Source organism: Pangasianodon hypophthalmus, chromosome 16 (genome assembly GCF_027358585.1).
Source record: "Pangasianodon hypophthalmus isolate fPanHyp1 chromosome 16, fPanHyp1.pri, whole genome shotgun sequence".
Lineage (NCBI taxonomy): Eukaryota > Metazoa > Chordata > Actinopteri > Siluriformes > Pangasiidae > Pangasianodon > Pangasianodon hypophthalmus.
The window spans coordinates 22,616,104-22,638,484 of NC_069725.1; the positions used below are offsets into that span (position 1 = coordinate 22,616,104).

A 22,381-nucleotide genomic window follows, 5' to 3' on the forward strand; every position below is an offset into this window, starting at 1 on the left:
GAGCCAAAAAACACCAGCAGGGTCAAAGATGATAAAATATCTTTTTATTCAACACAACCAAAACCACATGCAGGTCCAGACTATATAATGTCCTGGCTTAATTTCCATATCATTGGTGCCAGCACGCTTTCTCAGGCAAACACTTTCCTTCTTCTTCAGCAGCAGCAGCAGCAGCAGCAAGAGTTGCCAAAAAAACAAACAAACAAACAAAACAAAACAAAAAAAAACACTCCATAAGGCCTTCATTGGGATTACACAGACATAAACACAAAAACTTGGCTTTGGATTATGAGCTAATTCAGTGCTGCTCAATCCCAATCATCAATCAAATTCAGCTCTGGATGTGCTTAAGAAATAGAACAGAAAGATGAAAGACACAAAAACAAAGTGAGCGTGGATGGATTAGGCCTGAAAATTGCTGCAGTAGTTGAAAGCAGACCAACTTATTATTACCTACCAGATTAACTGCACATATTGTAAAGCTTTCGGAAATGAATGCGACAATCCACAAACGTTTTCATTCAACATGCACTTGTGAACTTGGACATGGAGATATAACACATTTTGCATGTAAACATTTAAATTATGAGTGTTTACAATATTTAGGAAGGTGCTACATTATGTTTTCAGAAATGTATTAAGTGCTTGTGGAGTGTCTTTTAAAAGTGGAACCCTCATTTTCTCCTAAAATAATAGTGATAGATGATGACACTGATGCCAGTCTCTGGGTTGAACAAGGTTCCAAGTGTGACAGAGTTCAGTAAAGTGCAGAGGAAAAAATGATTATATGGCCAACATGCTTTGACAGCTCATACTGTGAGAAAATGAAAAAAAAAAAGTGTATTCTAATGGAAATATCAAACCTATTTGTGTAGAATGACATCCAGATTGCATGTAATTGCCAAACTCTGATCCTAAGTCAACACCTTTACTCATCAATACCTTTTTTATTATGCAGAATCACAGAGTATGGGTGCTAGTTTAGGATCAGCTGTTGGTCATCTAAAACTGAAAATGAAAATGTATTCAAAACCAGCACAAGATCACAGGTTCCTGGAGTATCCTCTGCCCTGCATGTTTTCGTGTTTTCCCTGCTCTAATACATCTGATTCAACTAATCAGTTAATTAAGAACCCTTCCTGAGTTGGGGGTTGAGAAGGAGAGGGGCTCCTTCCTGAGTAGGACAGAGGAAACTCCAGGAACAGGTTTGGGAATCTGTGCAGTAGATTACTAGCAATGAATAACAGTCGGTAGTGGCAAGGTATCACCACTTAAATCACAGCCATCTCTCTTTCATCGTTGGCTCCACTGGTGCTTGTTCTGGAAAGATGTCTCCTCCTGTAAGGGTCTTGTCCAGTCATACCAACCGGAGTACACGGACATAATGTAACACACCACTTGATGGAAGTGAGCATGAGGAAATCTACAAGTAAATCCACTGCGTCAAATTCTACAAATCGAATCCACAGCTTAAGGCTCTTCATTTGACTCCACTCAACTGAGTTATTTTTGTCATTTTAGTGTTACCTCTTGGGGAGAACAGCTCTAGACGTTACCACACATTTCTGTGAGAAACAAGGCAAACACTGAAAATCTTTCTCAGTGCATGTGTCATTAAAACTGATCATAATCGAAGCAGTTGTTAGATTTATATACTATATATAAAAATAATCTTAACTCAAAAAATAATTTGTCTTATGTACACAGCGATGAATATTATTGATTAAAGAGGTTAGGTAATGTAGTGTTGTAGCTCTTTCGCTCTGGTGTTAAAGTGTTTTTGTTGTTGTTGTTGTCGTTGTTATAATACTGGCTTGAGGACGGAACGGAGTGATCGCCCGCCTCGGGTAAGCTCCCTGGTCGTGCACATGCACGGCAGCGGCACGGCCTCCACCTGTCTATGGACCTCGTTATATGGACAGCGTTTCAGGTGGTCTGCCATGCTGGAAATGTCTGCAAACTCCCACCTGGTCACGGGACTGAAGGCTGTACTGAATCGCCACACCTGCAGGAAAGACATGTTACATGTAGATGCACTACTCTGATTTACTGCAAAACATTTTTACAGATAAACAGCAATGCCAGTGCAGTGACCGAGGTGGTCCTCACTGCTGTGCTGATCCATCCCTGACATCACTTTGGCTAAAATCACCCACATGAAGCTTACCTGGCATCCCAGAGGTGTTATACTTATGTGCTAGACTGAAATGAAATGGGGAACCAGGTATCTACCCAACACCACCATAATAGACATATAAGTAAGGACAGAGGGATTGTTACTGGAGTAGTATCTTCAATTAATTACTGCTATTACTAGAGTATCTAAACTACATATTAACTACATAGCTAGTTACCATAGCACTGTAATTTAGATGGGTGTGTTTTATAAGGATGATGTCAGAGGGACAAACTAGGCAGGGGGCCTGCATTGGTCACTACACCATTAATAGAATTTAGCTCTTAAATGTATGCAGCTTTCCTTTGTTAGCCTGAATATTTGATTTATGTTTAGCTAAAGTTGGCTAAAGTGAAAAAGGCAGTGCATTTGAGTGAGACTGACCATGACTACACAGAATCCTTTAAACTTAGCCAAGTCTGCATGACCTATGGCCTACCTTGTCTTTTATCTGCCAGGATCGACTCCCATCAGGATACTGCCTCTTTTCCCACTGTACCACCACCATGCCCCGTGTCTGCAGCAGACTAGCGCACACATCCCTCATGGTACGTGACACCATAGACAGCTGGCACAGGCTGAAGCCATCCAGGAACCGTGCTACATGCTGCAGGATCTCAAAGGGCAATGCGCTCAGCCGATCACACCCAGGCTCTGTTACTATGTCCATCATGGGCTGAATCCCAAATGACCTGAGGTGTCGGTCATGGACAACCTTTGATCCCTGTCTGGATGGGCAGAACCTGCGTTGGGAATAGGTGCAGCCATAATAGGCGAGTGGACAGCGGTGCTCCATCCAGCCGTTCAGCCCTGAATGGATGTCTCCGTGGACGTTGCGGAAGTGTGAGAGGAACTCTTCTCGGCGGAACAGTTGGCCACATTCGAATGTGAACATGGAGCCTTCACGTGGGGCCCAGCTGGGTCGTGGCACCAGCTGTTCCAGAGTCAAATCTAATCGTAAAGTACAAAAGGGACTTGGCTGTGAGAGACGAGGCGCGGCTCGGTCACAAGCCGAAGCAGACGCCACCTCGCCAACCATAGTGCTGGTCGCCAAGATGGCAGCAGGGAAACTGAAGGTCTGAGTTCCAAAATCGACACGTGAGCCACCAAAGGCATAGAGGGTGTCAGAGATTCTGCGGGCTCGTGGTGACTCCTCTAGGCAAAACAGCAGCGCTGCAGCTGTGAAGTCGATCTCACCAAGGCCCAAGGGGTCATCCTGAGGCTCCTGCTCCAGATCGGACGTGTCCACAGCTTTGTCCTCCATTTTACAACGATGCTGTCTGTGTGGGAAGCTCTCAGTAAAGCAACCCTTCCGTCCATTAAGTGCAAGAGGCATAAAATTGCGGAGCAACTGAAGGTTTTGGAGTTTTCTCTCAAAAGCCTTATCCTCAAAGTCTAATGCTATGGAAGGCAGCAGACTGTCCCTGGGAACAACCAGAGCCTGGGCATGCACAGGCGGCTGTAAGAGTGGAGCCTGGGATCCAGATGCCTCCTGCATTACAACAGTGGCTAGATCATGTCTCAATTCTGGTCTGTGCGGAATTAATGGACCAACAAACTCCCAAGAATCACCATGCTCTGAACACTCATCTATTTCAGCTGGTTCCATAGAATGGTCCTGTGATTTTCTAGATGATACAGCATTGTGACAATTGTTACACAAACTTTTCTCATCCTCATCTCCTAGTCTGAGTGAAGATTCTTGACAATGTTCTTGACTAATGTGGCCAGGAAGTTTGTCTGAATCCTCATGATCAATTCCACCAACTGCCCCAAACTCAACCTCATTTTCAGAGGTACTATCCTTCATTTCAATGTCTGCACACTCAACAGTATCTGGCTGATCGATTGCACTATTGGTCTTGCTGAATATACAGCTTGGCTCAGAGCCTTTGACAGCATCTCCAAGCGCACCAAGAGCAGAGGCCAAGTTTCTCCCCAATTCCATCAAGGTTTGGTGTCGTTGAGGCTGCAACTCCTCATTTAAACCACTAACCCCACTGGCTATTTTATCACAGTAGGACCCGGTGTCTTCTTTCATAAGTAACACTTCATGTAACTCTCCATTTAAGTCTGGTTGCGCTGCTGAAACACTCGTAGTTTGACACTGCGTGTCCGAGGCATTGAGGTGTATCAGAACATTCAGAGCAGCAGACAGGCTTTTGGTCGTCTCTACCGTGGTTTGGTAAAGCTCACCATAATGCTCCTCATTCAATCCGTTAATCCCATTGCTGATTATGTCTTTTGAGCAACACAACACTGATGCCCCATCCATGTCTTCCTCAAGTGTCATGGTGGGAACCATAACATCTGCAATTACACTAGGCTTTTCACGTGTCTCTGCAAGCTGCGGTTTTCTGTCAGGACAATTTGTGGGTGCGAGAGATACAAGTTTTAGTGAGGCCAGCATTGTGCGCTGGTCCTGCAAGGCAAGAGCCATGTCTAGCTGTTCTTCCTCATCTGCATCCCGACTCAACCTCTCGTAGGAGCGGTAGTCCTCGTCATTCACCGGCCACCGGTTCCACTCCATGGTGCAACATACCACGCCAGCCGGACACACCTCGAGATGCTCCGCCATCTTGCCTCGGGCCAGCATAAAAGGGCAGCCGATGCTGTGGTTGAGGCATGGTACCCTCTCAAGTGGGCACAGCAAACGATGTTCGTCTACCTTACAGCTGTGAAAAACAGCGCCGCAAACCAGCGGGCAGACAAGAAGGTCACAGGAAGTGCCAGGCTCAGGCTTGACCATGCACCGCCGGCTCACACATGACACACAGTGAGTGTGGAGCTCTTCCATTTTCAAGAAGGCCAAGGCAGGGATGTTGGCTGAAGCCCAAGCCTCAGGTATAAAATGTCTGCAAGACAATAAAAGAGCAAAATCTGTGAAAACTTTGACCTACTTTCACATCCAGCTTGTATTTATAGCTGTGAGGTATTTTAGTTTGGGGGCAAATGTATTCTGTTCAAATAATATCCATATTGGAATTACCAGTCACATTGGTATTTCTAGACAATGGCTCAGAGGTTGTAATTAAACTCCTTGTTTATCTCCTTGTAGTCGATAGTGAGTTATTTCTATGGCAACTGTTAGCTACACCATACTTTAGCCCCTACTTTCACTGAGCTTAATGCTACAATATAAATAGCTACTCTACACTGTTTTTATTGTAATAGGAGGTCATTATATATTAAAAGAAAAAAAAAAAAAAGAAAAAAAAGGGAATACGTGAAACGTTGTTAACTATGGAGGTCTCTAACAGTTTTATGCTGTGTTTGTTTATAATGTAACATAAGATGCATCTGACTTTCAAACCGTTTTAAAACTGTTTTTATTTTGGGCATCATGATGATTTTCAATAGCTTACTGAAATAATGTAAACACACTATTAGTAACCGAGCCGAATCCGTGTAAATGTCTTTTGCTAAGTTATGCAAAACTTCAAGACCATTTTAGACCTTCCAACCTTCACGCATTTTGTGCAAGAGCTCTGCATTTTAACATCGGACTATGCTAGTAAGAGTTATCACTCAAAAATATGCCAAAAGATTGAAACTGGAATGACTGACAGCTGCGTAGGTGTTTTGAACTCTCTGATATTACCTGACCCCGTGAAAGCCCCACCCCCTTCCCCTCAATCTCAGGTTAGTAATGCTCCGTTCGCCTTGAGGTCACAACTTGTAATTCCCAACCTCCAACCAGGGGAAAAAAAAAAAAAAAAAAAAAATGCCCCTAAAAAAAATTCCTACTCATCAGCTTGGGTAGTCTTCTCAACTCCGAGTTCCTTCCCCATTTACGGAGTGACGTCAAATCGACATGGTAGCGCTTCTTACCTTTAAATGAGTTATACTGTATATACAAGTATTTGCTTTAGATTAGTCAACATTCAGACGCATTCGCTTGTTAAATCTAAAACAATGACTATACAGATCGCTGTCTGAGGAGGAAAATATACATCAGTTAGCTGGCTAGCTTGTAGCTAACAAAAGAAGAACATGGAGGCATCCACGTTCTTTCACCACTTCGTATGTTGAATTCTCCAAGGTTGAAAATAACGCTATTTTGACCTGCGAAAGATGCGCTGAAGCTGCATTCACACTTTCTGTTACGGTTAAGTTAATTTATGTGGAAAAAAAATCTATCAATGTATGTCCAGCTTAGCTAACATTAGACAAGTATAAAGTGCATGAGGGTCAATCCGTGTGAAATCACCGGAGCCCTCCCGACTGACCAGCTCGGTGTGATGTCATACGCAGACAATATGCGTTAGAAATACAGGCGCAAAATGATTGTTTTTCATCTTTAACACTAAGTTTGAGTTCTTTCAGACATACACCTAGGTGCTAAGAAAGAAGTATAACATGAGTAATAGATATGAAAATCTAAAAGATCTAATGTGCTTTAGTGTGAAGATATAGAGGGACAAAGCATGTTTTCTGTATTTTTTTATTTTTAAACAATACTCAGCAGGCTATAAATTGGCATAAATGCAACTGTGGACCTTCTCTTTTAGAAACTGAGGACATCTTATACTAGATAACAAACTTATACTACAACAATCACAGACAATTTCATGCATCTAGCATGAATAGTTCAAAAGTAATGACTTATGGAACATTGTAACTTATTGTTACACAACTCATTGTATTTATTTATTTATATATTCTTACAGGGCCACGCCCCCTTTTTAAAGTCTCTATATCAGAGAAAATAATGCTGATACAAGCCTGAAATTTTGCACACTATTTATTGGGATTAGTGACATTATTATATTATATAATAATTACATTATCGTATTATACTGGAAAGTATGAAGCAACTCTAAGTTCATCCAGATACTGGTTTTCAGCCAAAAGAGAAAAAAAGCAGGCAAAAAAATTTAACAGGTGTACAGAAAAGTGTAAAAAAAAAATTTAATGGTAGTGAAAAAGAAAGTGAATAAGAAGAATTCTGTGTTTTATTTGCTCATCACTTACACACAGTTTGATCAACAGTGAAAATGTCATCTGTGTGGAAACATTTCACGGTTTCTATGAGGAACATTAGGCAAGTGATTTGCAAAAGGACTATTTCAAAAATGTATAGTGTCATTTTTTGTTGTTGTTGTTAACTGCATTTTTACTCTCATCGTTTCAGCAGAGCTTTGCGTCATGTCTCTTTTGGGGTTGGCAGGTCTGAAATTCATGTCCTTAGTTCACGGTGAAGATCGATCAGTCAATACACCACATGTTCACGGAATAAAACGTCAGGATATCGGAAAACGTGTTAAATCCGAACACCAGCCCTGAACTGGCACATCCTGAGTCATGATATCTAACAGCCATAACATCCTATTTCAGCTGATTCTGTCAGGCTCATGACATTTCTACAAATATATGACAATATTTCACTGATCAATAACAGCAATTTAAAATGATTGCCACTTAATACACAAAGCCCATATAATTACATGTCATTTATATGACTTTTGCTAATTTTTGGACCAAAAAAATATTCCTTTAGCCTTAAGATTTTTATGAATGTGCTATGATGTTTTATAGGATGTATTTTATTTTTATCCTTTTTGTGACCCATACCTTTGATCTGACAACACAGCAAAGTCATTTACACATGTAGGAACTTTGCATATTTCCTACTGATAGTAATAGATTCATTCAAATGTGTTCAAAAGCCTCAACCACCTGCTTAACATAAACATGGCACCCGGATAAAGGAGCTTCTTAATCTGCTGCTTTTATCAAGAAGTTTTAAAGTGCATCCATTAGTGAAGTGAAACATAAATAAATTCCAACTAGTTATGCTAATGTTATGATTAGCAGTAACTCTTGTTTGTTTTGACTACAGCCTTTGCTAGCGAGTTGAAAGCTTCATTCAAAAACGTCACTTCTCTTTCAGGATAAATGAGTCTTAGGGGGAAAAAAATGCAATCTGCACTCTAAATCAATAGGACAAAACAAATGTCTCGCATTTTCAACCATAACGAAAATAAAAATGATCTTTTTTAAACCAGCGAATTTTTTTTAACCCACCCTATTCCGATAAATCCCGCCTCCTGCTCTACGATTGGTTAATACATTCCGAACTCGGTAAACTGACAGGGATTGAAGCGTGAATTGTCCAATCAGCGCGCAGATTGTCGGTCCGAACTAAAAACCAATCAGTCAGCAGGAGGCGGGGTTTGTCGGAATACGGGTGGTCACACAAATAACGCAGCCAGTTTGTTAGTTAGCTAAACTTTCTGGCTACAGTCCTGAAAGAAAAGTGTCTTTTCTCCAGCGCTCACTTACTCACCCAGAAGTGTCAGCTAGCCCGGCTGTTCCGCACTGTTCCTCGAAATATGTTCACTACAAATCAGACACTGTAAAACGAAAAACTTTGTTTTTTAACCAAAACCATCATCATCATCACTCGTCCTGTGCCCTATCCTTCAATCTTCTCCAAAAAAAAAAAAATAGTTCAGTCGCTGTGGGCTGTGTCTGCCCCCTCCCCCCCGCTGAGACGCGCGTCGATGTCGTCATCACGTAAGCGTACGTCTGTCTGTACGTCACCACGCAGACGCAAGTCCTGTAGCCAGTATTGTGTGGACATGGAAGGCCATTGGGGTCAAAACACAAAAGCCTAACAAGGTTGTTCAAAACCATTTCCAGTGACGCCATTTTGAAATGTAAAGATGTCAAAACTAAATGACAAGCTTGTATTTACTGAGTCTCCTGAAAAAGCATACAAACAAGATATATACAGAAATTACCAACAAACGATCGATTGTTATTAAGTGATCATTTGAACAAGAATGTGAGAAAGTATGGAAAAGTTCAGGAAACTGTTGATCAAAATCTCACTAGCCAATGAGAGTAAACCGCTGTTAAGCCCCGCCCACATGAGAGGTTTGTGCCAGAATGGCGAGCGTAAACTTGCGGAGTGTAAACGAAAACTCTGGCAGCGCATTCATAAACCATGATTAGCAAAAAGGAAGCTTAGAAAACTGTTAACAAAGAACGCTGTTTATTAGAAGACCATGTTAAATTTTTGCCACTGAGTTCACTGTTTTCAGTGTTTTTCTTCTTCATTGTATATTTTTGTTTGTTTCTTGAAAAGTTACGTTCAATACTTTTGGCACAAATTTTTTAATTCCATAAGGAAACAGTTTTTTTTCTGATGACTTAAAACTTTTACCCGATGTGACTTGTATCATTACCTTGTTGATAAGGAGTGTGTTTACACCAGAGAGTCAGTGAAAGTTTACCGTAGCTTGGATGCTTATAATTACATTCTTAGCAGAGAAGTGGGAAATATTTAATCTTATAACAAGGATGGCCAAGTTGGAGCAAGTCAAGCGCTGTCTAAAACCTTCTTAGCATGTTTCATTGGTAAGAAGGCTCATCTAAATTGGACATATTGGAAAATGTTCCAGTGTAATAGACACTTAGATGTATTTCTAGACTTGATAATAATATTATTATTATTTTAGTACAGGGTGTCCAAAAAAACGGCAGTATAAGTGAATGTCTCTCTGTGCAATTCAGTTATATATGAAGAAACTTAGTACATACAACACAGACTGGCTTATTATAAAGAAAGGACTAGTTAATAGAACAGTAAATATTAACATTCCTTTATTCAATCAAGTCTGACTTAATTAAAATGACTAATGAAAAGTCATAAAACTGTATAGTGCATCTACAAGGCAATACAATATGTAGTTTAAAAATATTGCTTGATAAACAGTATTTTATTTGCTCTCTATATATGCAGTATACATGCATTATTAATTGAAATGTTCTTATTACAGAAAGTGACTATGCTTATATTTATAATAGTTTATTGTAAATTGAGTAAAACAGCTGAAAATTTCAGCTGGACATGGCTCAAATAAAATCAGTTTTAACAGAGACTCAAGCTTATATTTTCTCTTGAGGACTTAAAGAATTCAAATCAAAATCAGCCCTTTTCATTAGACATGTGTGAATAGGTATATTTTGGTGTTTAATTCTTGGTTGTACAACGACAATCACAGTATTGGAATGTGAAATACAGTATTGGATCTCGATAAACTGTGGTAGTGCTATAAAAAAAATTCTTGTAATAATTTCATGGTCAAACTTGGGTGTAATTATATTACTCATAAGTAGCTCACTACAGCGGATGTTCTAATAGCAGGGATGATCTGGTGGCCATATTGCTTTTCCCACTCAGACATGAAGGTTCTTGTGATTCAGATAGGAACCTCACTGGTGATGCACACTGGGGTGGAGTAGGCGCTCTGTTTAATGGAGGTCTTGGCAGACAGGGTGACGCAGTAGCGTGTGGCAGGTTTAAGGTCGGGGATATCCGAGACCTCGCCTTGAACAGTCAGTACTACCTCGTAGGGATGAGATTCAGTGTCTTCCCTCACAATCAAGGTGTAATAACTTGCACCAGTGACTGGAGCCCACTCGACGTGCAGGGTCACGCCCTCCACATGCACGACCGTGACTTCAGGCACCAGCAGCACGTCTGCAACAGCAATTATATTGCAATCGTTACGATTGAAATTTGCTCTCTGCACACTTTTTGCTGCAGATATTAACTAAAGATAGGGCTGCAGTAATTTTTATAATTGTTTGTTGCAGCCCTAATCTAATGTAATATTATTAATATTTAAATAGATATCTAATGATGAATTGATTACTTAAAAACATTGCTTCTATGTTAAGCTAATCAGCTTTCAGAAGGCATTTGGTTTCGTTAGAATTGAGTTATTGTAACAAAACCTGAACTGTACGATCATCCATGGTCTCTTTGACGTTCTATTTGGTCCTTGGACCAGACAGATCGCAACTTGCAGCAATATCACATACAATTTTATCATTTTAATTTCACTTGTGATATTTTCAAACATTGTAAACTCCTCATAATGACAAATAATCTAATAACTAAACTAATGCTTATTCCCTGTTTCAATAACAATAACCAATTTAATTAACAAATTGTTAAATAAACACCTAGAAAGTCTTTGTTAAACAATACAAGTGCTTGTGTAATTTGTTACTAAAGAACCAGTAACACAGTAGAATGAACACATTAATATAAACTTGCATTTGGCAGCATTGTCAATGCTGCTGTTATAGAAAATTAATAAACACCTTCAGAATCAAGTATTCAACAGCGCTGTGGTATACTGTCATAGACATATAGATTTATGAAGTATGTTCTCACCTTCGTCCTCTACTCCAGCAAGAATCTCTGCCTCTCGCAAGTCTCTCCTACGGCGATCTAACACTGAGCCTGCAAAACACCAGGCAAGTACACAAGAAAGACATAAAATCACAGTAAAAATGCAATATTTCATGTATTAAATAAAACAATCATAGACCATGTAAGTGCGTGTGTGTGAATGAAGGACCTGCGGTGTTACTACTGTACACTGGGCAGAAACCTGAGGAACACAGAGCGAAAAGAAGAGTAGATTCAGGGAAATGTTATTCTTTCTCATATTACATGAAAATCTAACTTAGAAGCCAATTAATTCTCCACCCGTCGATAACAATTAGGAAGGGCAGCTTCAATTTTCAATTCGTCACATGATAAACATGCATAACATTTTCAGTGCATTATGGTACAACTTCAAGTAGTGAGTAGAAAGTTTTTTTTTCTTTAAATGTAGGAAGTTAAATGCATTATGTGAAATCTGGCTATCTGTGAGTCATGAAAGATGTTGGTTTAGAAAATCTAAACACTGCTATAACTAACTTTTGCATAAAGTTATATTACTGATTGTACTTTGCTCGTGCAGTTAAAATGTTTTAAGCTAAATTTCAAATAATGTTTGTTCTTTGGGAAGTGAGCAGTCCTATTTTAAAAATCATACTCTTTCAGGAAAAAAGGTACTAATCTGTACCTATGCTTGATATATATACATTTGTATATACATTTGTATTTTTAATGTATACTTCTTTCCTGAAAAAAATGAATGTAGCATATGGTTAAAACTCATTTTAAGGTATATTTTGTATATTTATAGGCGTTAAGGTCTAAGTATGTACCTAATATGATGTGTAATTATACACTACATTCACGTTTCTATTTTTTTTTCTCATTTGCTCAGATGTGGTGTTAAAATGGTACCTGTAGATCCATTGACAGCAAAGGACGGCGCTCCATTCCCTGCTCCACTTCCGGCGATGACCACCACTGAGTAGAGGATGTCGCAGGGCACCAGGAACTCGAAATATGTCTGCTCTATCCAGTAGGATGCCAACTGCACAAGAGAGGAGGGGTCGTAGAGGAACTGGCCATTGAGCTCTACCAGGTACTGGACGGCCAAGCAGGTCACGGCGCTCCAGCGCACTCTTACCAGAGAGGCATTTTCCATATTACGAGTGTCTATGGTTACCGAGGTCGGGGGACACGGCACTGTGTGGGGCAGGAGAGAGAGAATGTTGGAGAGGGTTAGAGACTAAGCATTCTTTCATTAAAATATCCTGGACAAAATGGAATTTGTATATAAAATTTTGTGAATATACCTCTGGGATTAATAAGTAATCTATCTATCTGAAACTCTGTACTTTAAGTCTGTAATATTAAGGCTCCTTTAACTAACATTAATAAATTGTGCATTTGTTAGCATTAGTTAATAGTTTTGCCACAGCACTTTTGAATTCCCCATTCTGATTGGTCAGAAGGTGTTGATTAATTTTTTATAACAGCAGCTCTGACAGTAGTGTAGCTGCAAATCACAGGTTTATATTAATGTGCTGATTCTAAAATGTTATTGTTTTTATAACGACCTACACAAAATACTACAAAATGATTCTATGGTAAAGCTTTCTGTAAGGAGACATTTATTTAGCATTTATGGAAGGAGTCTCCAGTGTCAGCGCTTTGTAACAGTTAGTTTTCTGACACGGGAAGGTCTTTCTACTTTCCAGTTTCTCAGTAACATAAGACGTTATGTTTTCTTTCTCGTAATAACTTCAACAGACAGAAAAAAATCAAAGCTGGTGAGAAAACTGTTTATAGCTGCTACAATCTAAGTGATAGCAGGAACTTGTTTTGTGAACATTCGTATTGTGAAATTGATACATTTGATTCGTATTCCTATTCAATCTGATTCAAATGTTTTAATTAAAACCTGACAAACAAACAAAAAAATCTGTTGAGGGGTATGTAGGAAGGGACAGGGACTGAAAGCATGCTCATGACACTTTTTCATTCACTGGTCAGAAATACAAAAACGTAATAAATAAATAAATAAATAAATAAAATCATGTAGAGATGATGAAAATGAACCAAGTATGGAGAACACACAGTCAGTACTAAATAAGTGATTCAATAATTATAGAAATGTCTAGTTTAACACATCAGTAATTTTATGTGCTTTCATTATTTTCTTTAGTGTTCTTCTGGAATGTTCCAGCTCTGTCCTTCAGCTCAGGGTTTGATTGTAACAGGCTAAATGTTGCGTATGTGAAAGTGTTCCTATTCTGCGTTCCTGTGGAGGTTATTTACCTGCTGCTTTCTGCACTATTGGACTGCGGGAGCTGTTGCATAGTCCGCCTGAGGCCTGCACGCTGAAGTTATACAAGGTCCCGCACTGAAGCCCTGCTATGGTACAGGAAGTGCCTGTGGCGTTGCATTGACGTCTGTCCCCTTGTGCGTTGACGGCCAAGGCGTAATACCACACCGAGCCCTTGCTGGAGGACCAGGAGAGTGTGGTGGAGTTGTTTCCACATGATATGGACACATTCAGGTTCAGAGGTGCACATGAAGCTGAGGGTTAGAGAAAAATGAGACAGGTAATAGATTACAGGAGTGACGGACAGTCATGATATTAGACAAGAAGTTAAAATGTAAAAATCTCTAAGTTCAGGCCTTGTTTCCTCTGAACACAGTATCAAATGCAGTACATAGAAAAGTTGTAACCCTTTCGGTTGTGTCATCTGTCTTTTTATGTAATCTGTACTTTGAGAGGACACTGTGTACACTGAAATTTGTGTTGAGTATATGATTACGTGTGTCTTACTTGTGTTGAAGGTGAGGGCCTGGCTGGCAGGGCTGGTGCAGTTCCCGTCTGAAGCGATCACGCTGAGTGTGTATGGCTGGCCACAGCGCAGGCGGCTCAGGGTGCAGTTCTCTGTGGTGCTGCTGCAGTTTTGGATGTCGCCATCCACACCATTGGCTGTTAGATAGTAGGACTGAGCGAGGTTAGAGCGTGCCCAGGACACCAACACGCTCTCTGTATCACACAGCGGCCTCACGCTCACTGCCTGAGGAGCACACGGGGCTGCCAAGAAAAAGAGCACCAAGACACAGTGTGTAAACTGTTGATAGGGTAAAATTTTCTGTAAGGAGACATTTATTTAATATTTATGGAAGGAGTCTCCAGTGTCAGCGCTTTGTAACAGTTAGTTTTCTGACACAGGAAGGTCTTTCTACTTTCCAATTTTTCAGTAACATAAGAAGTTATGTTTTCTTTCTCGTAATAACTTCAACAGACAGAAAAAAATCGAAGCTGGTGAGAAAACTGTTTATAGCTGCTACAATCTAAGTGATAGCAGGAACTTGTTTTGTGAATATTCGTATTGTGAAATTGATACATTTGATTCGTATTCCTATTCAATCTGATTCAAATGTTTTAATTAAAAACGTACAAACAAACAAAAAAATCTGTTGAGGGGTATGCAGGAAGGGACAGGGACTGAAAGCATGCTCATGACACTTTTTCATTCACTGGTCAGAAGTACAAAAACGTAATAAACAAACAAACAAACAAGTAAATAAATAAATAAATAAATAAATAAATAAATAAATAAAATCATGTGGAGATGATGAAAATGAACCAAGTATGGAGAACACACAGTCAGTACTAAATAAGTGATTCAATAATTATAGAAATATCTAGTTTAACACATCAGTAAGTTTATGTGCTTTCATTATTTTCTTTAGTGTTCTTCTGGAATGTTCCAGCTCTGTCCTTCAGCTCAGGGTTTGATTGTAACAGGCTAAATGCTGCGTATGTGAAAGTGTTCCTATTCTGCGTTCCTGTGGAGGTTATTTACCTGCTGCTTTCTGCACTATTGGACTGCGGGAGCTGTTGCATACTGCGTCTGAGGCCTGCACGCTGAAGTTATACAAGGTCCCGCACTGAAGCCCTGCTATGGTACAGGAAGTGCCTGTGGCGTTGCATTGACGTCTGTCCCCTTGTGCGTTGACGGCCAAGGCGTAATACCACACCGAGCCCTTGCTGGAGGACCAGGAGAGTGTGGTTGAGTTGTTTCCACACGACACATTCAGGCTCAGAGGTGCACATGGAGCTGAGGACAGAGCAGCACACAAGCTGGGGTTAGAGAAAAATGAGACAGGTAATAGATTACAGGAGTGACGGATAGTCATGATATTAGACAAGAAGTTAAAATGTAAAAATCTCTAAGTTCAGGCCTTGTTTCCTCTGAACAGAGTATCAAATGCAGTACATAGAAAAGTTGTAACCCTTTCGGTTGTGTCATCTGTCTTTTTATGTAATCTGCACTTTGAGAGGACACTGTGTACACTGAAATTTGTGTTGAGTATATGATTACGTGTGTCTCACTTGTGTTGAAGGTGAGGGCCTGGCTGGCAGGGCTGGTGCAGTTCCCGTCTGAAGCGATCACGCTGAGTGTGTATGACTGGCCACAGGGCAGGCGGCTCAGGGTGCAGTTCTCTGTGGTGCTACTGCAGTTTTGGATGTCGCCATCCGCACCAGTGGCTGTTAGATAGTAGGACTGAGCGAGGTTAGAGCGTGCCCAGGACACCAACACGCTCTCTGTATCACACAGCGGCCTCACGCTCACTGCCTGAGGAGCACACGGGGCTGCCAAGGAAAAGAGCACCAAGACACAGTGTGTAAACTGTTGATAGGGTAAAATTTTCTGTAAGGAGACATTTATTTAGCATTTATGGAAGGAGTCTCCAGTGTCAGCACTTTGTAACAGTTAGATTTGATTCGTATTCCTATTCAATCTGATTCAAATTTTTTAATTAAAAACTGACAAACAAACAAAAAAATCTGTTGAGGGGTATGCAGGAAGGGACAGGGACTGAAAGCATGCTCATGACACTTTTTCATTCACTGGTCAGAAATACAAAAACGTAATAAACAAACAAACAAACAAACAAGTAAATAAATAACTAAATAAATAAATAAAATCATGTAGAGATGATGAAAATGAACCAAGTATGGAGAACACACAGTCAGTGCTAATTAAGTGATCCAATAATTATAGAAATATCTAGTTTAACACATCAGTAATTTTATGTGCTTTCATTATTTTCTTTAGTGTTCTTCTGGAATGTTCCAGCTCTGTCCTTCAGCTCAGGGTTTGACTGTAACAGGCTAAATGCTGCGTATGTGAAAGTGTTCCTATTCTGCGTTCCTGTGGAGGTTATTTACCTGCTGCTTTCTGCACTATTGGACTGCGGGAGCTGTTGCATAGTCCGCCTGAGGCCTGCACGCTGAAGTTATACAAGGTCCCGCACTGAAGCCCTGCTATGGTACAGGAAGTGCCTGTGGCGTTGCATTGACGTCTGTCCCCTTGTGCGTTGACGGCCAAGGCGTAATACCACACCGAGCCCTTGCTGGAGGACCAGGAGAGTGTGGTTGAGTTGTTTCCACACGACACATTCAGGCTCAGAGGTGCACATGGAGCTGAGGACAGAGCAGCACACAAGCTGGGGTTAGAGAAAAATGAGAGAGGTATTATATTACAGAAGTAACCCTTTCGGTTGTGTCATCTGTCTTTTCGTGTAATCTGTACTTTGAGAGGACACTGTGTACACTGAAATTTGTGTTGAGTATATGATTACGTGTGTCTTACTTGTGTTGAAGGTGAGGGCCTGGCTGGCAGGGCTGGTGCAGTTCCCGTCTGAAGCGATCACGCTGAGTGTGTATGACTGGCCACAGGGCAGGCGGCTCAGGGTGCAGTTCTCTGTGGTGCTGCTGCAGTTTTGGATGTCGCCGTCCGCACCATTGGCTGTTAGATAGTAGGACTGAGCGAGGTTAGAGCGTGCCCAGGACACCAACACGCTCTCTGTATCACACAGCGGCCTCACGCTCACTGCCTGAGGAGCACACGGGGCTGCCGAGGAAAAGAGCACCAAGACACAGTGTGTAAACTGTTGATAGGGTACAATTTTCTGTAAGGAGACATTTATTTAGCATTTATGGAAGGAGTCTCCAGTGTCAGCACTTTGTAACAGTTAGATTTGATTCGTATTCCTATTCAATCTGATTCAAATTTTTTAATTAAAAACTGACAAACAAACAAAAAAATCTGTTGAGGGGTATGCAGGAAGGGACAGGGACTGAAAGCATGCTCATGACACTTTTTCATTCACTGGTCAGAAGTACAAAAACGTAATAAATGAACAAACAAACAAACAAGTAAATAAATAAATAAATAAATAAATAAATAAATAAAAAAAATCATGTAGAGATGATGAAAATGAACCAAGTATGGAGAACACACAGTCAGTGCTAATTAAATGTTTCAATAATTATAGAAATGTCTAGTTTAACACATCAGTAATTTTATGTGCTTTCATTATTTTCTTTAGTGTTCTTCTGGAATGTTCCAGCTCTGTCCTTCAGCTCAGGGTTTGACTGTAACAGGCTAAATGCTGCGTATGTGAAAGTGTTCCTATTCTGCGTTCCTGTGGAGGTTATTTACCTGCTGCTTTCTGCACTATTGGACTGCGGGAGCTGTTGCATAGTCCGCCTGAGGCCTGCACGCTGAAGTTATACAAGGTCCCGCACTGAAGCCCTGCTATGGTACAGGAAGTGCCTGTGGCGTTGCATTGACGTCTGTCCCCTTGTGCGTTGACGGCCAATGCGTAATACCACACCGAGCCCTTGCTGGAGGACCAGGAGAGTGTGGCTGAGTTGTTTCCACATGATATGGACACATTCAGGTTCAGAGGTGCACATGAAGCTGAGGGTTAGAGAAAAATGAGACAGGTAATAGATTACAGGAGTGACGGACAGTCATGATATTAGACAAGAAGTTAAAATGTAAAAATCTCTAAGTTCAAGCCTTGTTTCCTCTGAACACAGTATCAAATAGAGTACATAGAAAAGTTGTAACCCTTTCGGTTGTGTCATCTGTCTTTTTATGTAATCTGTACTTTGAGAGGACACTGTGTACACTGAAATTTGTGTTGAGTATATGATTACGTGTGTCTCACTTGTGTTGAAGGTGAGGGCCTGGCTGGCAAGGCTGGTGCAGTTCCCGTCTGAAGCGATCACGCTGAGTGTGTATGGCTGGCCACAGCGCAGGCGGCTCAGGGTGCAGTTCTCTGTGGTGCTGCTGCAGTTTTGGATGTCGCCGTCCGCACCATTGGCTGTTAGATAGTAGGACTGAGCGAGGTTAGAGCGTGCCCAGGACACCAACACGCTCTCTGTATCACACAGCGGCCTCACACTCACTGCCTGAGGAGCACACGGGGCTGCCGAGGAAAAGAGCACCAAGCCACAGTGTGTAAATTATATATATTAATTTTCTGAGTGAATTAATTATGTAGTGTCTGTGTACTCTTTTTTCTTTAAGATGAACAAATTGTTCAACATTGACTCATTCCCTTTGTTCACTACAGCCTTCATAATTGAGCACCACAAAATAAACAAAAACAGTGTAAGTTGTATTTACAACCGCATGTGTGCCAAACCTGATCCGTGCTACTTGAGTCAGTGAATCATTTCAGTCATGACAAAGATTCGCACCTTTCTCGTTCAGTGTGTCAGTGTTTGACTCAGGGAATCTTTTGGTCATGATCGAGATTCACATCTTTCTCATTCATTGAAACACTGATGTGTTTATTTATCATTCTGTTTCTTTGTGTATGTACATGTGTGTGTGTGTGTGTGTGTGTGTACAGTACCTGTGCTGATGTAGTACGGAGGACTGCGGAGACTGCTGCACTTATCCGAGCTGGCGGAGACGATGATGGCGTACTGCATGCCACAGCGAGCGCCGTTAAGCACACAGGAAGTACTGGTGCTGTTACACCCCAGGAAGCTGAGGTCCTGCCCCTCTGCTGTGACAACGAGGAAGGACGAGCTTGACTGGGTGAGCCAGCTGACTCTTATGGAGCTGCTGCGGCACTCCGTCACTGCACTGATGCCCATCAGAGAGCAGGGCCCTGATGGCAGATGGCGGAGGGATAACAGATGGGATAACTCAACTGTAACCTGGACATATCATGGATACCTGTGCACTAGCAATGAAATGCTATGGAAAAGTCAAGAACCTTTTAAGACATTAGTTAGTCTACCAAAACAATGTATAAAAATCAGATTTTTGCCTGGTATAGCTGCTCATTATGGAAGAATGAACTGTGTTGTGTTGTGATAGTGATCACACATGGACTCATAAACACATTCTATTTAATTAGATTATTTAAACCCGGATCTTACATACCAAGCTAGTTGTGTGTGTATGTGTGTGTGTGTGTGTGTGCTTACCTGTCACAATATAGAAGGAGCTGTTGTATTGTTTGCTGGCACACCAGGAGTTCATGGCAGTAACTTGGAAGGTGTACTGGGTGCCACACAGCAGGTTGGGAACGTTACAGAAAAGATCCGAAGTGCTGCAGATGGAGTTAGCCCCGCCCCCTGACACTGCTAACACCTGGTAAGATTCTGCACCGGCCGCTTGTTGCCATGACACCCAGACCGAGTTGGTCACACAGTCGAGGTTGCCGCTCTGACCCTGAGGTATGCACGGAGCTACACACACACACACACACACACACACACACACACACACACACATGAACAGAGTTACAAAAAAACCTGCACCAACTAATGATGCTGTTTTGCTCAAAAAATGACTTGGATTTTTGTGAAAATTGTTCCTGGCTATATGCAGGTTTGAACATTTGATTACTAGATAAACCAAGAATGTTGTGGATTGTGTGTAATTTTCATTTTTTGGCTGAATTCATTTTAAAGCCAAAAATGAGAATTATACACAGCCACCTCAAGCGTGTGGCACAGTTCTAAATGCTGCTTTCATGTGATTTTGCTTTGGATTCACGTCATTTTCAGCGCTTTTGTTTACATTGCAATGTCCTTTTTTTCTGTTCTACCTCTGCCTTACTCTGTGTTATTCAACTGTATTAACCTGTTCTATGTCTCGTCCTTGATTAGTTTAGTCTAGTTGTTTAACTAGCTTTAATTAGTTGTCTCTTTATAACCTGTCATGTCATATAGTACCTTTTCTAAAGATATTAAAAAATAGAAGATTGCACTATGCTAAACTGGTGGCTATAAACCTCCTTATCTTATCTCCTGGATGGTATTGTGGATTTTGGTGTGGTGTAGCTGTTTTAGCATAGTTACCCGATGAAGCTTGTACAGCTGCACTGGGTATACTCTGACAGCCACCCCGAACTGCCCTCACTGTTACGGACAAGGACAAACCACAGACCAGGCCTCTGATTGAGCAAACTGTGCCTGTTGTGTTACAAGACAGGCTGATATTGCTGCTCACTGCATCCACAAGGAAGAATTCTGCATCCGGATTGGCTGCCCAGGTTACGGTCATGGCACTGGCTGTACAGTTCATCTGGACTTGCACATTCTGGGGAGCACAGGGACCTGGAGAGAGGGGGAAATCAGGCATGTCAAATTAGGCAAGTGGCAGCAAGTCGTCAGCAAATTGGCATCATGGTGTAACTAATGCATCATCATATCAGTCTCACTCTCTCTACTTTATAATCCTAAAGCCGTTCTGTATTTTCCCACTGTATATGTGTGATGGTCAAATTTTGAAAAGTTTTCTGCTCACATATCACGGTTACTAGATCAGATCAGATCCCTCACCCGAGCGCACTTGCGTGGCAACACTCCTGCCACTACTGCATGCATCATCCAGAGCAACCACAGTGACGTTGTAGGATGTTCCACAGAGGAGCTGTCCAGCAGTGCAGGAAGGCAGGCTGGAGTTACAGGAGACAGTGTGAGACCCGTTGATGTTCACAGCAATAGCCCGATATCTCAGCGCTCCACTGGATGACAGCCAGGTCACAGCTGCTGAGTTAGAGCTGCAGAGCAGGGAGGCTTGGACACCAGTGGGTGCACAGGGGACTGAGGAAGAGGATGGTGAGGAATAGTAAAATAGGAAGCATATTAGTAAGTTGATTTTTGGAGTCATGTTTCTATTTGACAAAGTTCTTCCATTGAGCAGATATACTGACATTTGCTGACATTGAGCAAAATTTTTATAAAATTAATTCATTAATTGTGAAATGAACTGATTCCGACCCTGACCGGGGAGATTATTTATATGAATTGTTTCGAGTTTTGCATTCCTTAGCAAATGGCTGCAATTTAAATAATGCATCATCACCAATCTAAAGGTAAATCTAAATGTATGGATCAAAGCGTGTGCATATAAATGAATGCTTTTCAGCCAATGCTTCTTTTGATCATTTTCTTGTGAAAAGTAGCCAAATGTAAATGCAGGTACAATCCTAATATTTTCTTCAAATAGTAGTTCACATCATTACAATATCCATGTTGCTAATACAATTCACAATTTATTCTATTACAACTTGCAACTTTCAAGCTATAAAAAATAAAGGCACAAGATGATAACTGAAACATGCAGGGCTAAGATAGCAGGGGTGGAGCCAAGTGGATGGATTAAACGAAATGTTAGAGCATGGATAACTGTAAATTGTACCTATTAAAGGAGACATAAAGTACAAACTGAGTATTTGAATAATGATTCACTATTTACAATTTACACTAAATACTATTTACACTAAATACAAAGCGCTGCAGTTAGAGCAGCCGTCCTGGCCGACAGAAGTGAGGTTATAGAGCTGGGTAACGAACAGCTCGGGTTGGTGCTGCTACACTGCGTTTGGTATCCGTCAGCTCCCACTGCTTGGACCAGGTAGGACAAAACACCCCTCCCGCTTCCCATGACATACTGGTCCAGCAGTCCATGTGGGCTCTGAGTCTCTGCGGCTTACATGGAACTGACCAATCACAAGTGAGATTCAGTTTTTAACTGCTACTTGTAATAAATGACATGATAGAAAGAAAATTTTGTGCTATATAGATGAGGGCAGTATAACAAAAATATCATATGATATGTAAAGATTTTTTCATGATCCATATCACAATATTTATGCGTAAGTTATAGTTGAAGTTTGAAACCCTTGAAACAACTGTACACTAATGGCTA

At 41.0% G+C, this 22,381-nt stretch overlaps 2 protein-coding genes and 1 long non-coding RNA gene across 4 annotated transcripts in view; 1 reads left to right on the forward strand and 2 right to left on the reverse strand.

Moving 5' to 3' along the window:
* Window positions 1-22: 22 nt before the first annotated feature.
* On the reverse strand, window positions 23-8,659 carry fbxo30b (F-box protein 30b). The gene is made up of 3 exons (XM_026921251.3): window positions 8,466-8,659; window positions 2,616-5,031; window positions 23-2,005 (listed from the first exon to the last, which is right to left on the reverse strand). Exons 2-3 carry the CDS (start codon window positions 4,971-4,973, stop codon window positions 1,802-1,804), a joined length of 2,562 nt encoding a protein of 853 aa, XP_026777052.3. The 5' UTR covers window positions 4,974-5,031; window positions 8,466-8,659; the 3' UTR covers window positions 23-1,801.
* A 1,111-nt stretch (window positions 8,660-9,770) lies between these two features.
* Window positions 9,771-22,381, reverse strand: part of LOC113530559 (uncharacterized) — a 44,593-nt gene continuing 31,982 nt past the window's right edge. Inside the window, exons 46-61 of the mRNA XM_053240552.1 lie at window positions 21,010-21,273; window positions 20,527-20,784; window positions 19,648-19,911; window positions 19,065-19,325; window positions 18,372-18,632; window positions 17,858-18,118; window positions 17,006-17,266; window positions 16,582-16,836; window positions 15,742-16,002; window positions 15,212-15,466; window positions 14,176-14,436; window positions 13,662-13,922; window positions 12,279-12,566; window positions 11,557-11,589; window positions 11,370-11,438; window positions 9,771-10,667 (exon numbers count right to left, since the gene is read on the reverse strand). Coding sequence (XP_053096527.1) covers window positions 10,387-10,667; window positions 11,370-11,438; window positions 11,557-11,589; window positions 12,279-12,566; window positions 13,662-13,922; window positions 14,176-14,436; window positions 15,212-15,466; window positions 15,742-16,002; window positions 16,582-16,836; window positions 17,006-17,266; window positions 17,858-18,118; window positions 18,372-18,632; window positions 19,065-19,325; window positions 19,648-19,911; window positions 20,527-20,784; window positions 21,010-21,273 — 3,794 coding nt within the window. The 3' untranslated portion in view covers window positions 9,771-10,386. The remainder of the gene's footprint in view (window positions 10,668-11,369; window positions 11,439-11,556; window positions 11,590-12,278; window positions 12,567-13,661; window positions 13,923-14,175; window positions 14,437-15,211; window positions 15,467-15,741; window positions 16,003-16,581; window positions 16,837-17,005; window positions 17,267-17,857; window positions 18,119-18,371; window positions 18,633-19,064; window positions 19,326-19,647; window positions 19,912-20,526; window positions 20,785-21,009; window positions 21,274-22,381) is intronic.
* On the forward strand, window positions 15,375-21,897 carry LOC128320576 (uncharacterized). 2 transcript variants are annotated; one of them, XR_008304125.1, is made up of 8 exons: window positions 15,375-15,514; window positions 15,753-16,030; window positions 16,469-16,884; window positions 17,017-17,294; window positions 17,745-18,144; window positions 18,383-18,660; window positions 19,062-19,816; window positions 20,660-21,897. It is a non-coding gene; the product is annotated as an uncharacterized LOC128320576 (long non-coding RNA). The 2 variants fall into 2 exon arrangements; XR_008304126.1 differs by lacking the exon at window positions 20,660-21,897 and having other exon boundaries at window positions 19,062-19,252; window positions 19,662-19,801.

Excerpts from the sequence above, each read along its gene's own strand:
- fbxo30b (XM_026921251.3), bottom strand. The coding sequence starts at position 4,973 with ATGGAAGAGCTCCACACTCACTGTGTGTCATGTGTGAGCCGGCGGTGC. Across the intron at positions 2,006-2,615 it reads CCTGGCAGATAAAAGACAAG|GTGTGGCGATTCAGTACAGC; the intron begins GTAGGCCATAGG and ends TCTTTCCTGCAG.